Source organism: Puma concolor, chromosome C1 (assembly GCF_028749965.1).
Source record: "Puma concolor isolate L17-30 chromosome C1, mPumCon1.1.hap2, whole genome shotgun sequence".
Taxonomy (NCBI): Eukaryota; Metazoa; Chordata; class Mammalia; order Carnivora; family Felidae; genus Puma; species Puma concolor.
This window is the reverse complement of record NC_141674.1, coordinates 188,833,454-188,851,644: the sequence shown is the minus strand read 5'-3', so window position 1 is coordinate 188,851,644 and position 18,191 is coordinate 188,833,454. Positions and strand designations below refer to the sequence as shown.

General features: G+C 34.0%; 1 protein-coding gene across 7 annotated transcripts in view; it reads left to right on the top strand.

Moving 5' to 3' along the window:
* CATSPERT (catsper channel auxiliary subunit tau) overlaps positions 1–16,694 on the top strand; it is a 182,634-nt gene extending 165,940 nt beyond the window's left edge. For all 7 annotated transcript variants that reach the window (XM_086719275.1, XM_086719274.1, XM_086719277.1 and 4 more), the window contains 3 exons: positions 8,671–8,745; positions 9,863–13,369; positions 16,214–16,694. In XM_086719275.1, the coding sequence (XP_086575401.1) occupies positions 8,671–8,745; positions 9,863–13,369; positions 16,214–16,561 (3,930 nt within the window). In that variant the 3' untranslated portion in view covers positions 16,562–16,694. The remainder of the gene's footprint in view (positions 1–8,670; positions 8,746–9,862; positions 13,370–16,213) is intronic.
* The last annotated feature ends 1,497 nt before the right edge of the window (positions 16,695–18,191 follow it).

The window sequence follows — 18,191 nt, the reverse complement described above, 5'->3', positions numbered from 1 at the left end:
GAGCAAGAAAGATATGAAGAGATAGTGAGTTGCTCACTTGAGTCCCTGGAACCAGATCCTCCCTAGTTATATCAGCCAATTTCTTACTTTCTTTTTTCTTTTCTTCTCTCTTTTCTTTCTTTCTTTCTTTCTTTCTTTCTTTCTTTCTTTCTTTCTTTCTTTCTTTCTTTCTTTTTTGAGGTATTTTATTGCTAAATAAATATATTTTATATTTTGGGTTATAATCCAATACGATGTTATTGTGTATGTGTGGGTGGGTGGGTGGTTGGGTGGCCATTAGGAACTCTTTCAGTATGTCCTGTGTCCCTTTGACATGCCCCCATCCTTTTGTTTTTTGAGCACTTTCCTACTTTTTGTACTATAAGATGTTCCAGGTGTATCTTGTATATCTCTTGCCCCAGTCCTAGAATCAACCATTTCTACAAGGATCCCTGGTTATTTTTACTGGAGAATGATACTTGAAACCAGGCTCTGGGAACTGTGTGTGTTTGTTGCTGTTGTGTCTAGGCTTTCTCAGAGGACAGTTAATATATGTATGTATGCAAACTCAAATATTTAGATATATTTATACTTGTTTCTGTATGTATCCAACTCTCTATATATTTTTCTAAGTTTCTACTGATGTCTCTGAACTTACTCCAGTATCACTGAGTTATTCTAACCCACTTTTCTTGCTTGTATCTAAAGTAACTTCTCTCTCCCATAGTGAGAAACCTGCTGTCATCATCCACTATTCATTTATTTATTTATTCAGCCCCAATATAAATGCAAAGCAGTGTCAGAATTACTAAATTATACCATACTCATGAAGAACAAATTTACCTTCTAGTGCACAGTGTTTATGTACAGTTTACTTTGTCTTTAGCCTTAGAGTTTCCACTCAAAACATTATTTTCCAAAGTTACTATGGCCACTTCCTTTTTTCTCCTACCCCTTTCAGTGTAATTACATTTATAATACAATTAGATTCATTTATAAATGTCTGCATTATTTCTTGACTACTAACATTCTTTTTTTTTTATTGTTTTGGTTGTATTTTACGTGCATTAATGTTCATTCTTTGTGAAGTACAGATCAATGGATTTTGGCAAATGCATAATCATATATTTTAATTATTAAAAAATTTTTTTAATTATTGTCTATTGAATTTGTCCTATCCCACTTGAGTCAGTTTTGCAAAGACATCCTTATATGCGACTGGCACTTTTCCAGACTGCTTATTATGATCAACTAGCCATATTGTTCTGTACCTTAAATTTTCATGTGTTATCACATTGCTTGTACAACCTGTATATCAAATTCATTACTTTAAATGGCTAAAATATTTTTATCTTAATAATAGCCAATAGTTTTTATTTAAAGTATAATTAACACACAGTGTTATATTAGTTTCAGATGGACAACATATTGATTCAACAATTCAATACATTATTCAATGCTCATTATGATGTGTGGTCATCATCTACCACCACATAATGCTGCTGTAGTACCTTTAACTATATTTCCATGCTGCAGCCCCATACAAAATGACTTATGTATTTTACAACTGGAAAATTGTTCCTCTTAATTCCCTTTATCTATTTTGCCCATCCCCCCTACCTGCCTCCCTTCTGACAACCACCCATTTTTTCTCTGTATTTAAGAGTCTAGTTTTCTTTTTTTGTTTTGTTTTTCAGATTCCACATGTAAGTGAAATCATATAGTATTTGTCTTTTTCTGTCTGACTTATTTCACTTAGCATGATACCCTCTAGGTCCATCCATATTGTCAAATGGCAAGATCTCATTCTTTTTTATAATAATAGCCAATACTTTTATCACAAGTTACTGTATTAGTATCCTAATACATTAACTCATTTAATCCTCATAACAATACTGTGAAGTAGATATTTTTACTTTATTATATATGTGGGAAAGGTAAGTCATGGAGCAGCTAACTGATTAGTCTGAGAACATCTGGAAATCAAGTGGTAAGCCTGGGTTTTGAGCTGAGGCAGACTGAGTTTGAAATCTGTGCTGTAAACTAGTAGATTCTATTGTCTCTCATTGTGAGCCTGTACAAAAATTATTTAATCAATTTCCTATGAAAAATGTCCTATGTAACTTTCTCTCTCTCTGAAAAACAAAACAAAACAAAACAAAAACGTGAGTACAAGCCCTGCTTCAGGTCAGACTGAGCCCTGCTTCAGGTGAGCACAAGCCTCACTTTGAGTGAGCTCAAGCCCAGCTTCGGGTAAAACATGACCCTTGGGTGAATGCTGCTTCTCTCTCTCTCTCTCCCTCTCGCTCTGCCCCTCACTCACTTGCTCACTTGCACTCTCAAAAAAAAATTAAAAAGAATGCTCTTTGTAGTTTTTTATAAGGTTTAAGCTTTTATGTTCTCCTACCCCTCAGCTTTTTTTTTAATGTTTATTTATTTTTGAAAGAGAAAGAAAGCATGAGTGGGGGAGGGGCAGAGAGAGGGAGGTGGACACAGAATCCGAAGCAGGCTCCAGGCTCTGAACTGTCAGCACAGAGCCTGACCTAGGGCTTGAACCCACCAGCCATGAGATCATGACCTGAGCTGAAGTCAGATGGTTAACCAACTCAGCCTCCGAGGAACCCCTCAGCTTTTTTTTTTAATTCAAACTACACCCACACAGTCCCCCCCAAAATCAGTCTGCATAGAACGGTATAAATGAAAAGTAAAAGTCATTCTTCTCTACCTATAACCACACTATCAGTCACACTTCCTCCAGACAACTACTTTTAACATTTTGCTTTGTAATTCTTCCAGTGAGTTTTATTATAACTTATGTAGTTCAAATTCTATATTATTTATCAGCTAATCAACTTCAGGTAGAATGTGTTGATATCACACCCTGAAAGATGATTTAGAGCATTTATAATATTTCAAACCTTCCTTCTACAATGTGTCTTCTCAGTTTTATTAGACATTATTTTTTTAATTTTTCTAACGATTATAATGCTCTGATTAATATTTTTTGAAAAATTCTTGTTACTATAGGCATTATTTATCAATTTCCTACTATGAAAGATAAAAGTTGGGGTGCCTGGGTGGCACAGTCGGTTAAGCGTCCGACTTCAGCCAGGTCACGATCTCGCGGTCCGTGAGTTCGAGCCCCGTGTCAGGCTCTGGGCTGATGGCTCGGAGCCTGGAGCCTGTTTCCAATTCTGTGTCTCCCTCTCTCTCTGCCCCTCCCCCGTTCATGCTCTCTCTCTGTCCCAAAAATAAATAAAAACGTTGAGAAAAAAAAAATTTTTTTAAGAAAGATAAAAGTTTTTTTAATGTTTATTTATTGATTTTGAGAGAGAGAGAGTGGGGGAGGGACAGAGAGAGACTGAGAGACAGAATCCCAAGCAGTCTCCACACTGTCAACACAGAGCCTGATGTGGGGCTTGAACCCACAAATTGTGAGATCATGACCTGAGCTGAAACCAAGTCAGATGCTCAACCGAGCCACCCAGGTGCCCCAATGTAAATATATTTGTTTTAAGTTTCATTTTCTGGGGTGACTGGGTGGCTCAGTCAGTTAAGTGTCTGAATTTGGCTCAGGTCATGATCTCATGGTTCAAGAGTTCAAGCCCTGCATCAGGCTCTGTGCTGACAGCTCAGAGCCTGGAGACTGCTTCAGATTCTGTGTTTCCCCGTCCCTCCCCGCCCCCCCCACTCATGCTCTCTCTCTCAAAAATAAATAAAAACGTTAAAAAAATTTTTTTAAATACCTTAATTTTCCTGTCCCTTCCATTTTCTTTTTGCTGTTGTTATTCACATATTGTCATTTCTTTGTCAAGGTTTCTAGTACATTCTATTGTTTTGCTCTAGTTAAATCTCCTATGCTTTGTTTATAGAGCATATAGAGTCTATTTTAAATCTAAGAAAAATTAATTTATAATTGTTACAATATTTATGACATTATAATATTAAAATATATATATATGTTATATATAATATATTATTATTATATAAATGTTAATCTCTGCTGAACCAAATAATGTATATGGTAGATCCATGAAAAGTAAATGTCACATTTCTGCTTCTAGTGAAGATGGAGTTTACAGGGACATGATTTATCTTTCTGCCTTAAACAATAAAAAAAAACAGGAAAAAAATATGGAAAGGCAGTTTCAGACAATGGGAAGATGGCAGCATGGGACTGTGATTACTTAGAAAAAAGGACAAAGAGAGCCGTACAGTCATACCAGTTTACTACATAGCAGCACAAGGAGACAGAACCAAAACAGAGCTTGGAAGTCTCACTGAGTTGAAGAGATGGATATTGGACTTTGGCAGGCAGAGGCAGAATTTGTGGAGTAGAGTACCAGAGAGGAAGGAAATGTAGAGCAAGAAATCTCCAGATAACTGAAGGAGGTCCCCTTCAGTCATTGAATACTAGACTGAGTACTCATTCACTGATGAGTGAAATACTGGAGGCAAGAAAAAGAACCATTGAAAATGTTAGGTAGAACATTCTAGGAGCTCATATAGCTAGAAATAAACCATTTTCCTATATGCCAAAGAGGAAAGACTCATAACACATGTGACAGAAAATAGAAGGCTATCATCTTAGTAGAGAGGCTAAGTCATCCTTACCTTAAAGGCTTTTGGACAATGCCAACACCAATAAAGCTTAAAAGCAAACTTCAAAAGAGTGCAACTGTTTCTATGTATATTAATGTACATCAAAATAAAGTAAAATACTAGATTAAAGAAGAAAGCAAAATCTAGCAACCAAAAATGTAAAATTTCTCAGTCTCAGCATCCAGTAAGAAAATAATAAATACATACAATGGTAAAATGTACGTGTAATTGAAGACTCATAGGAGAAACTTAAAAAATGTATTTGAAGAAATAATGTCTAAAAGTTTTTCAAATTTGATGAAAGGTGTAAACCCACAGACCCAAGAAGCTCAGTGAACCTCAAAGAGAATAGATCTAAAAAAATTCTCAGACATATCATAATCACATTGCTGAGAATCAGTGGTAAAGAGAAAACCTTAAGGGGATGGGAGAGGAAAGCACATTTATTATAGGGGAAGAAATATACAAATAACAACAGACTTCATGTTGGAGACTATGCAAGGCAGAAGGCTATGGAATGTCATTTTTAAAGTAATGGAAGGAAAAACCTCACCAATCTAGAATTCTTTAAAGAGTGATGGCATTTTTCAAAATAGAAGTTAAGAAACCCTTTCAGCAAGCAAAGGCTAAGAGAATTTGTTGCAAGAAGACCAACACCACAAGAAATGTTAAAGGAAAGTTACAGCAACAAAATGTTGGAATAAGAAGCTCCAAGTTCTTGTTCCCTTGAAGAACATTGAAAAAGCATTCAGAAGCTATCTGAACAAGCTTCATAGGAGCTCTGGAAAACAAAGTTTATGGAAACCAAACAAATATCCAATGAAAAAAAAGCCATCTTCAAAATATTGGGAAATTTCATGGCATTTTTACTCACTCTTGCTCTATCCCCTATGTTATGGCAGCACTCTTGGTCTTGAGCAGTGTCAGCCCAGTTCCCAGTTAACTTCGTTGAACTAGATAGATCATAGGAAGACCTTTTGTGCAAATCATTGTGTGTGCATGTTTTAACCTTGCTGGGTGGATACATGAAGGCCTGACTAGTTCAGGTCTATCTCATATAACTTGGAATGCAGGCTGGTCAGTTAGGTCCCTGTCAAATGAGTCTGCCTCTATTTTAAGATACTTTCTCAGAAGATTCTCCCAACAACTTCCAGTTATGTGTAGTTGGCCAGAAACTTGTCACATAGTTACCCTTGTCTTCAAAGGACACTGGAAAATGTAGCTTTTTTTTTTAAGCAGGGGACATTTCTGCCTAAATGCTAAAAAAAATTATGTTCGTGAGATCATATATATTGTGGTAAGGCAATTATTAGTCTTTGTCACAGAGAACAAGAAACAAGTTAGAAGAGTAATGTTTGGCAAAGAGATGATAGTGGCTTGTGCTACAGTGGTAGGGTTGATGGTGACATGTGATTGGACACTTGCTATATTTTGAAGGCAGCAACCACAGGACTTAATACTGGATTAGATATGGATGGAGAAGGAGATAGTTATACTTAAGTTACTAGCCTAATAATTCAGTAGATGGTAGCACCATTAACTGAAGTGAGAAAAGACAGAGAAAGGTCAAGGTTTTGTGGGGGTTTTGGAGGGGAGGGAGGGGAGCAGTCTTAGTAATCCAGAATTCTTTTTTGTATATGCTGTATTTGAGATGCTTATTATACAGCTAAGTGGATATCAATACCTTTTTGATTATCTCAAGATACTATTTAGAATTTTTTTCCAAGGATCACCCTCCCCTCACATTCCTCAGAAATATCTCTATTTACTCCAGGGTTTGTTCTGTTCATATTAATTCTTCACTTGCATGTATTGATTTTCCTCATATATCTGGTAAACTTTGTTGGCTCATTTTATATTTGTGAATGAAGTAATATGTTAATTGTATAGGTATGCTCTGTATAACAGGCAGGCTTCCCTGGAGGGTATATGGGGATGGAAGAGGGTAGGCAGGATGGCTGGGGACCCAACAACATTTCCAGAGAACCCATGTGTTTAATCTCCTAGATGGAACTTCCTTTTCTTTCTTTTTATACCCTTTCTATTACCTGATGTGGAAATGTAAGTGACAGCAAGCTCTACTCTGCTTCCCCATCAAGGCTCAAAACTCATAGGATCTCCACCTACACAGATGGCACACTTTCTTTAGAAAGATTTTTTTTTTTTTTCTTTTCTTGATGTTTTGGGTGAGTGACTGGGAAAGCCAATGCTTCCAACAATATATGCTCTGTATTCACTGAGACAGAGAAGATCCAGCTGTTCTGAATACAGCTATTTAATTAATAACTATGACAATTACACCATCATCTGATTCTCTTTGTATATGCTGACCTTGAATTTATTGCTTCTCAGGCCCACCTGAGTTCTGTTGTTTAAGGCTCTAATTTTCTTGATGGGGATTTTCATTCAATCAATTTCATTTTCTTTCATATTTTCTAAATTTTCTCAACTTGCTAAATCCTTGTGTCTCACCTTATTGATTTCCAGTATTTCCATGAGACTTTTCTTTTTGAAATATTATTTTCTGTTAATTTACTGGAACCTTGGGAGGTAGGAGAGAATAGAACCACACGTTCAGTCCATCATCTTAAAGCTCCTGTATTGGTTTGTTTTATTGCCCTTTTCTAGCTTCCTGAGATGAATGCCTAAAGCATGTCTCCCCAGTATAAATGTATTGGAGTTTTTATATTCAGTAGTGTTCCATGTTCATCTAAATAATAATAGAGTTAAACAGAATAAAAGTTAATAGTTTCCTATTTCCTCTCCTCCAGAGATGTTAGCATTTTATATCCTTTCATACAGCCTTTCATGCTTACATTAGGGAGGACTTTTTGTGTCTTTTACAAAAAGGAGATTTTACATATATATGTACATACACACCCATATACATACATACATACACACACACATACATACATAATCACTATTCTTCCATTTCCTTGTCATATTTCATTTATTTAATTTTTCTACTAAATTTATTTAAAATAATGAGATTTTAAATGTTAGAATTTAAACTTTTTAAGGGAAATTCAAGCAAAGAAAAAAGCAAAAGAACAGGTGTGGAAAAGTCTGAGATATATTTCAAGAACTCAGAGTTAGACACATTTGTCTGAAAGGGAGAAACCATAATGGGGAATATTGAGAAACTTGTAGAAATAATTTAGTCAATGTGTTAAGGCAATTAAAAATAGCAAAAGTGGTAAGGTGCTGAAAATTTAGGAATAAAGTTGTGTTATTAACTGCTTAATATTAACACATAAACCAAAAATGTTACAGATGGAAACATCATTCGTTGAAATGTTATTTTAATTAACTTGGTATATATGAACATTCTGTCTAAAGGAGATAGTTTATCAGCAAGTGGCTTGTAGTACTATGTACTCTCAGAGTGATGGTGTCACGTTTTCTCTAGATGAGTTGTCAGTATGGATGCACATTACTGCAGTCTTGATTGTGTGATGGAAAATTTAGGACACCTAAGATTTAGGCTACTAATCATCTGGGTAACTTGGGGCAACCAACTTCAACTTCAGATCTTGTATAAAATGGGGAGGACTGGAATATCTCTAAAGCACCTTTCATCTACAAAAATTCAGTGGTTCTGTGATTCTATACCTGCTCCTATACACCCTGATCTAGCACCAAGTGTTTCCTTAGTCAGCGTTAAGTACCTATTTAGCAATTAGAGGTTAAAGAATCATTGAAAGTGCTATATATCCCAATATCATATCAAATGCCATTTATTATCTAAAGCATTTTACAACCTTTTAAAATGAGATTACATTTGTTCTGATAATTCTATTTCTTTTCTATTTTGGTTTCTGCTTGACGTTGCTCTGTATTGTTTTGATTTTATAAATTCACTAGGCTGAATATACTATCAAGGAAGCTAAGATTATATATGCAAATGTATTATATATGTATAGATTTCTTTGATAATTGGCAAAGTAAATTATAGTAGTTATGAGAAAAATACTTATTTAGGTTTTAAATTGTTATATCTTTAATAACTATTGAAAGAATAAAATTATCTTGGGGAATATCCTTGCATAACAAGCATTCTAAAATTAAAATTTCTCTTTTTATAAGGTGATTTTTTCACCAAAGGAATATGTTTCACCATCTTTCAGACCAGAATATATAGAATTCAAACCAAAATATCAGGTGAGTCCCGAATTATCCTATCCCAATAACAATTATATTTAAATACTAGTTTTCTCTAATACTTTATATAATTCAATGGTTCCTAAACCAGACTACCCATTAGAAGCATCTGGCTATCTTTGAAAAAATACATGTTCTCAGGTCCTACCTCTGACCTGATGAAACTAAATCTTGGAATGGAGTCTGGGAATCTATATGTCTCAGAAAGACCCAGGGGATTCTTATGCTATCACCTGGATATCAACTAGCTTTTGAAAAATAGATATAATAAATTGTTTCCATTACAATAAAGCTTAAACTACTAAGTTGAAATAAACTAAAATATTAGGCTGATTATTTCACATTTTGCCTTTTTCGACTGGATAATATATGTTATATTAACAAACACAAGAATATGTTTGGCAAAATTGGAATAAGAGACTGCATTCCAAAGACTATTTCATGATAGACTAACTTGATTCCCAGAGCTACAAAACTGCTCATGGATATTACACTGGAATTTCACTGTAATCCAGAATTTTTTTTGTACTGCTCTCTCTTAACCATTTCTGAAAGGCCTTTCATCAAAAAGCAAAACTCTACTGTGATATGCTAAGGAGTGGGTGGAACTCATCATCATTGTTGAAATTCTCAGACTTAAAAGCAGATGATATATGCTCCCAAGTTAGTCTTTATAAAATATTTATGATACTTTTAATGGGATATCTACTACTTGCTTTGCATTATAAAAATGTTCTATATTGCTACTAAAATGGTAAGTATTTCTATGGATAGGACTTAGATCCTGATGTTAGCCATTGTCTAAATAAGTGCAGGTAACACTGGAAATTAAGTTTTTTAAAAAAACTATGTATGAATGCTGTTTAAGTATTTTAAAATATTCTAGGTAGCAGAAAAGCTCTTGGACAAAAAATAGTATCAGAATTATGAATTTTAAAATTTGCATTAAAATTTTCATCACTCCAATTTCAAATATTTTAAAATAGTTTTCTCTTTATAGAAGGTAGGTGGATGAGTAGATAACTTGACAGATTTCTTAGAGAATTTAACTAGAAAATTTATTATAAACTCAAATAAATACTATAGAATTTCTTACCTTTTATTTTTAATATTACAGCTCCAGAAATTCAACTTTAAGAATGGTTTTGATCCTTTTCTAAGGAATATAAACAACAAAATGTCAGTCAGAAAAAGGAAAGACCAAGATATGTCCAGATGCAGAAACATTTTAAGTACAGAGGTTATAGAGCATGAAGACCAAGATCCTCCTTACCCAACATATTCAAAAACTGCAAGACCTACTCATAAAACCTGGCCATGTGATCCTGGTAACACCACAGTAAAGACTTTAGACACTAAGACTAAGTTAGCCTGTGATCCTGATTTCATTACAATAAAGACTTTAGACACTAAGAGTAATTTCGCCCGTGATCCCACTATGACCACACTAACGACTTTAGATAGTAAGAATAAGTTAAAAGAAAGACTACCAAATGTATCTCTACCAAACTTTGAAGGAGAATCATCAATGACTGGAAATGTAAATACATGTCGCCTCTCAAAATCATTAACTCTTACTTCCCACCTAGAAAATTTAAAACAATCAGTGATGCTCAAGTCAATTCTAGGTAAAAATCTGCAAGACCTATCAGATGAATTATTTTCTAAACCAAAGGTTCCTATGGACACTGAAACAAGAAAGAAAAGTCTTAGTTCTCCTCTTTTACATGTTCATGATGAACCACCAACTAGTGTGGAAAACAAAGTATTTGAAAAAGTTCAAGATTTAAATAGCTTGCTTTCAGAAAAATACATTGTAAGTTCAAAGTCTCTTTTAAGACAAAAAATTAAAGATATTCCTGCAGATTCACTTTCAGTAGGTGAACCAAGAAATTCTCCAGAGGTAGAAAGGGAATTTGTCTCTGAAAAACACTTGGAGTCTGGTGAGATTGATTTTCCAATTAAAAAAAATAATTTCAAAAAGAAAAATTCAAAAATTGAAGTGTCTAGTTCCCAACCAGGCGTAAGTAGCATTGCACATGATTATGTTATAAAGCAAATATTCACTGCACCTATCTTCTCAGAGTTGGAAATGGGAGTGAAAGAATCGAGTGAGATACCAATAAATTTGCAGAATCAATTACGCACTGCTTGGGAGAGTTTATCTTCAAACATTCTACTTCGCTATGAAGAAAATGATGATGAAATAGAATTGCCACAGGCCAAATCTGTTATAAGCCAGATAATACAAGCATTTCCTGTAGATAGTCTTTTAGAATCTGGGATAATCAAAGTGATAGAATTAAATAAGGAATATCAAAAGAGTTCCATGCTGGATACAGAGACAGCATTTGCTGAAGAAGAGCCAAAGTATTCCACAGAGGATTGTTCAGAAACCCAAAGTAAAACAGAACCTGTTTCAGAGCAGAATATACTCATCATTCCCAAAGAAACTACTTCTTTTAATAGAGTCGGATATGTGGATGAAAGCCAAAACATACCCCTACAAGATTCAAAATATCAGTTAACACCAGATAAAAAAACAGATACGCTAAATAACAGTCAGAGGTTTGATAGAGAAGAAAATGATCTGAATTCTACTTTAGAAAATTTAAGTAACTCATTAATGGGTAAACTTAATGATTCAGATGTAATAATGTTAAAATCCTTTTTAAAACATATGTTTAATATTTTTTTCAAATATAATCAGTCTGAAAGAAGACAACCAGAAAAAGAATTAGAAAGATTAATCCAGCATCCTTTTCCAAATAATACAGAAGACCTTGAAGAAATCAAAGAGAATTTTGATAAAGCAGATAAATTAGACAGTAAGCCTATTTTGAATCCAAAGCTGCGTGTATTTCTAGAAGAACTCTCAGAGTCAGAAATAAAAAATTTAAAATCTGAACTAAGTAAACATATCCAACATTACCTTGTAGAAAGACTTTCAGAATCTGGACACATCACTAAAGAAGACTTACCAAAAATCTATCACAATCTATATTTGATGAATGAGAAAGCAGAACCAAAAGGGCAGAATATTTTTCTAGAAAAATATTCAGAAACTGTGAAAGAAATCATGTCTTTTGTAAGTAATTTTAATCATCATTTCATAGATAAACATTTGGAAATAAAGCTAAGATCTTTTTTAAATGAAATTCTCCAAAACTATTTCCTAAAAAACCTTTCAGAAAGCAGTTTATTTAAAGAGACAGAATCTGAGACTATACACTCAAACATGTCTTCTCTAAGATCTAGAAGTGCCTCAAAATCTTTTCATGAGTTAGGACAAGACATTTCAAGGGGGAGTTTTGGTGAAAGACTTGACATACACATGAAATATCCTTTAAGTAAATCTCTACAAAACTATCTTATAGGTTTATCAGAAAATGAAGTATTAAATCTAAAAGCTGATTTAAGCAAACACCTCCAGAGTCTTTTTATAGAAAAACTTTCAAAATCAGGACTAATAACTGAAAGTCAATTAGAGGGGATCAACCAGCATATAAATTTGATCAATACTAGATCCATACCATTAAAATGTATATCACCAGAATTATCTTTTAGAAAAGAAAATCAATTTATGGAGGAGATTTCAGAAAAGCAAAATAAATATTCAAAAATTGTTCAAAAAACCACTTTACAAAAAGTTCCTGAGGATAGACTTATAGAAACAGAACTGACCAAAGAGAAAGAAAAAGAATATTTTTCCTTACAGAATATTAAGGAAAATCCATCAATAATTGAGGAACAGAAAAGATACTGTCCTAAAGAAGGAGCCAAAACACTGAAATTAATTAAAGTACAACCTTCTTTCAACAAAAATACCCAAGCAATTCCATTAAATAAGTCATCAGAAAGACTTACAGATACAGTACTTAAGAAACAAAGGAATGAACATGGTTTTATGCAGCTTCTTCTAGCAGAAAATTGTGACTTTAAAACAGAAGTTCAAGACCCGCATAGTTGGAGTGGTAAATCAAAAACAGCTCAGTCAAATGCTTGCTTTGAAAAGACACTAAAAACGAAGTCTCTTGAAAAAAAAGAGCATAATAACATCTATAAATTGATGGCACAAGAAAAACTTGAAACAGTACTGTCACCATATCCAAGAATTCCTAATTGCAAAATGCGAGATGAAAATGAAGAATATATATACAGATACACTTTTCCTTCCAGGCAGACTAACACTTTAACTCATTTCAATTTAGAGGCTGGGGAGAAATCAAAGTTAGAAGACCAGTATTTTCAGAGATTGAAAGGAAATAATAATAATAATAAAAAACATTTAGTAACATTTGCACAATACAAAAAAATACAAACTCTTTCTCTAAAGACAAATGGAATTTGCAATGAAAAATGTGCCAAATTCCCTGAATTACAGTCATTTAAATATAAAGTTGTGGAAGCTGAGAAAAACTCAAAACCATCCCTCTTCCCAGCAGTATTAAAGAGAGAAAATCTAAAGGCCAAGGTCCGAAAAGAAAGAGACCATGTCAACAAACAAAAGAAGTCATTTAGCAAACTAGTTAGGATACTACCAACCACACTGCCCACCGCGAGAATTCTAAGGAAATCTGTTCCAAGGACATTGCTTCATTGGACTGCAAGAAGAACTATACATGTAATACTGTTTTTCTAAGTCTACTACTTTTGTATTTGGCAAGAATTGTAAATAATCTATTTTAGGGCATATATATCTGTATGCAAGTGTGTATATAACCTTCATAGATAACCCCCAAGATATACAGACCTTTAAATTAAAAAAAAAAAATTTCTTCCGACATTCAGATTTCACCTTACCCAATTAAAAATGCAGTCACAAAATCAGGGGACTCAGTGCCTTAGTATAAAATAGATAAAGGGTACTCCCTCTGGAGCATGAATTAGAAAGGCACCCTTTCCTCAGGGAAGACTGTAGACTGAGCATCTAGAGCCAAAGCACATAGCCCTGTCTATGGAAAACTGGCTGGATTTCAGCCGTGACTCAACGCCTCAGCCAGGAGCTGCTGTACAGGCACAACCTATACAATTATTGGCAGTGGCTGTATACTATGAAAACATAGCTGGGATTTTGTTTTCATGCAAATATAAGTATATATTTTTCAGATTACTGAATTATCTTTGTTTCAGTAAACAAAGATATTATGTGTCAGTTATTGTGATAAGCATTAGGATATGCAAAATTTACAATCTATTAGATTATGAGTGGAAAAATTTTAATTTAACTTCTACTCTCTTCTATTACCACTGCCCTTCTGCTATCTTATGTGCTGAGAAATTTGAGAATTCAAATCTATTTATAATATTAACATAAAACAATTAGGAAGGTAAAACTGCTATCAGACTTTATACAAACCATTCTGAAGCAAAGTTAAAATCTAGAAATAGAAGGGACTTTAATTTTCTGGACTGCTGCTCTTCTCTGTTAGTATATATAGACAGGCATGACACACAATTGGGAGAACCCATAAATCCCAAAATCATATTACATAATTTGATGTGCATAATCCTTTGAGTGAGAAAATAGATTTATAACAGTTGCTTTGAATTTGCTTTCCATAGCAAAGCAAATATTTAGCTTTAGTAAATAATAAAACTAGTCGCTGGGAATATATTATCAATTTAGCTTATACCAACTTTGGATTTCTCTTTTCTGTCTAAAGTTGGTAATTTAGCATTGAGTGAGCATATGTACCTACTAGAAAAAGGAAGTAGAAGATGCGTCCATAATTTGGGGAAAGTAAAGACTTTCTGAAGTTCCTTTGGACAAATGGAATCTTTAATGTCACTTTTCCAAACAGAAGAAATTGTGTCTTTATTATATGAGATCATACAGGGTCTCAGAAACACTCTTAAGAGTGGGCAAGAGAGGTAGAGTTATCTTTACTTTCCTCTGTTAAACCAAAGTACCTAAAGTTTTCTCTCTAGTGAAGTTGACAACAGAGAATTGAGTGGTAGGAGGGCGTTATCAGATCATCAGAAAGACTTGTTCATCTGATTCTTTTCTAAAATCTGAGAATCTCTCAAAGGAATCAAAATGGAAGACAGAGAAATTGAGTTGTAGGAGCATCCAGAAAATAACCAGTTGTGTGGGTGTCCATGCCCTTCCACTGGTATTCTAGTATCCGTTATCTAATCTGTGAAGCAAGAATTATATATTACTCACCAAAGTAGCAGAAATTCCCTTAATAATGTGGCTTACCTAATTGCTCCCCGTAACATAAGAGGGGAGAGGAAGAATGTTTCCTTGCCTTCTTCAAACCCAGGCAAAATTGTAAAGTAGATAGAATTTGTCTTTATACTCTTTATACCTCCTTTTCTGTAAATCTCTTTCTTACTGCCTCAATTCTTCTCAGTCCTGCACAACCTCTTCTCACCCTCCAATTCTATTAATTCATTCCCACCTTGTCTCCAAATCAGAGTACCTTATTCCTTTGGTGTGGCCATCTCTGCAAAGCATTAAGGGACAAGATGTTCAAACTGCAGAGGAAACTAGTTTATACTAGTTTAGGAATGACTAATAGTTCCATTCCCTCTTAGGGATAATTGTAGGTTATTACATGTTTATTATAAAATATAGCCATAGTATATACATTTGAAAAAAGATAAAAGGAAAACAAAGCCCATAATCCCACCACCTTAACCATCATTTTAAAAAGTTGGTGTGTATTCTTCCAGTTATTTTCCTAAATGTTTTACTTGTTTACTTTCAGAATGTACATAATTTTTTTACTTTAATATAAATGGTATGACTATATCTTTATATCCCAGGCTCTTTATGTATGTGTGAAAGTATATTAAAGAAGATGTTTATTACTTTTTAAAAAAGAATGAAACCCTGAATAATATAAAGTATGAGTTCATGACTTATATTTGGGATTGGGGAAATTTCGTTTTGGAGAAGAATAATAGAGTTCTTCTGGCTGACTGGCTTTGTCTAAAAGTCTGAACCCTAAAGACTCTTCTCCTAAGTTTTCCTTGTTTCTGGCTTTATATTTTCAATCGCTTTTAAAGTAACAGATCTGGGGTGCCTGGGTGGCTCAGTCAGTTAAACATCTAACTCTTGACTTTGGCTCAGGCCATGATCCCAGGGCCATGAGATCAAGTCCCGCATGGGTCTCTGTGCTGAGTGTACTGAGTATGGAGTCTGTTTAAGATTCTCTCTATCTCTCTGCCCCTCCCCAACCTGCATGTGTGTGCTCTCTTTCTCTCTCTCTCTTAAAAAAGAAAAAAGGAAAACAGATCCTTTGAAATAATGACACTTTTTTTTAAAGCATGGTTTCCATGATAGTATTTAATAGGAGGCATTGGGTGTAGGATCTGATTTTGGGGGCTGCCTATAAAATATTTGGTGCTCTCATTCTTTGTCTTTAACTGTTGATATTACAAACTCTAGTTCTTATAAATTTAAAATGTTCTTTTAGAAAACTAACTTACCAACCTGATCTTTTATTTTAATATTTAGGATTGTTCGGATAGATTTGAGGATATACCTGTGAGCTCATTTAAGCATGTTGAACAAGCAAAATCAAGAGCAAGGCTTTTAGGAAAGAGCCCAAATGATAGCCATAATCAGTTAAAACACTTTGCAAGACTGAATACTGCTCCAGAGGTTAACAAACGACGAGAAAACTACAATGGAAAATTTACAAGTCCTCGAATGGTTTCAGCAGACTTAGTTCATATAAATGATGCAATCCCAGATTATGAAATCCATAGAATGCGGCAAAAAAAGAAATTAAAAGAAAATATTGAAAAGTGTTCACTCATTTGTGATATTATCCAAATGTTAAAAGTCCAGAATGATATGTAAGATCAACAGTCATAATATCATTTCTCCAGTTAACAAAATGGTTTGGAGATCTGTCCTTTTATGTGATAGAAGTCAGCAACCAAATTTCATCTTGTTAGAACCATTTTGTTTTAATTAAAATGAAAAAGAAGCACTTTTGATGTAAATGTGTTTTTGTTTATGAACCTTAAGAAAAAACCAAAAAACACATATTCAGTTCATATTTGCTAAGTTTTATTTTCCAGCTTTTCCCCCTTTTCACTAGATAACAATATCACCAGTTGATAGTTCTCTGATTTCCCAAATCTTTGTTACTCTCTAAATTATTCCTGTCTACCCAGTTTTCAGGGTCTTTACAGTTATTTATGTTTAGCCTTTTGTTATTAATATACTCTTATTTTTCAATTCTAATATTTTCAGATGCAACAGTATGTGATTCTCTGGGCTTATAGAACATCTATTAATTTTAATATCATCTGATAACTGCTTATTTATTTATTTTTATGGTTACACTATAAAGATAATAACAGATTTCATACTAATTCCCGAGGCACCTCCTAACTTACTTACCTTTCTAACTTACTCAAAAAACTATGTAAGGGCCTCTTTAGTAGCATGAAAGTTAGGAAACCACATAAAACTGTAGAAACTGCAAAAATAGCAAAATTGACATCAGATTTAAATCAGAGACTTAAAAAATTGGTTCTGTTCTTTTTTAAAATTCAAGTATAATTAACATACAGTGTTATATTCAACAATTTTATATATTACTCAGTGCCCATCTAGGCAAGTGTACTCTTTTTTTTTTAAGACTAGGTTTTAATTTTTATTTATTTTTGAGAAAGTGAGACAGAGCATGAATGGGAGATGGGCAGAGAGAGAGGGAGTCGCAGAATCTGAAGCAGGCTCCAGGCTCCAAGCTGTCTGCACAGAGCCCAATGCGGGGCTTGAACCCACGAACCATGAGATCATGACCTGAGCTGAAGTTGGACCCTTAACCGACTGAGCCACCCAGGTGCCCCATAGGCTAGTGTACTCTTAATCTCCTTCACCAATTTCACCCATCCCCTCATACCCTCCCCTCTGGTAGTCTTCAGTTTGTTCTCAAGAGTCTGTTTTTGTTGTTGTTTCTGTCTTTTTTTGTTGTTCATTTGTTTCTTAAAAATAATGAGTGAAATCATATGGTATTTGTTTTTCTCTGACTGACTTATTTTCCTTAGCATTATACTCTCTAGATCTCTTCATATTGTTGCAAATGATAACATTTCATTCTTTTTTATGGCTGAGTAACATTCCAATGGGGTGTGTGTATCATATCTTCTCTATCCATTTTTCTATCAGTGTGTACTTGAGTTGCTTCCATATCTTGGCTATTGTAAATAATGCAAGAAACATAAGGGTGCATATCTTTTCAAATTAGTGTTTTTATATTCTTTAGGTAAATACCCACTAGTGGAATTACTGTTTCATATAAGAATTCTATTTTTAATTTTTTGTAAAATCTCCAAACTGTTTTCCACAGTAGCTGTACCAGTTTGGATTCCTACCACCAGTGCAGCAGGATTTGTTTTCTTCACATCCTTACCAACACTTGTTATTTTTTTGTGTTTTTTATATTAGCCATTCTGAAAGGCATGATTTCCCTTGTGGT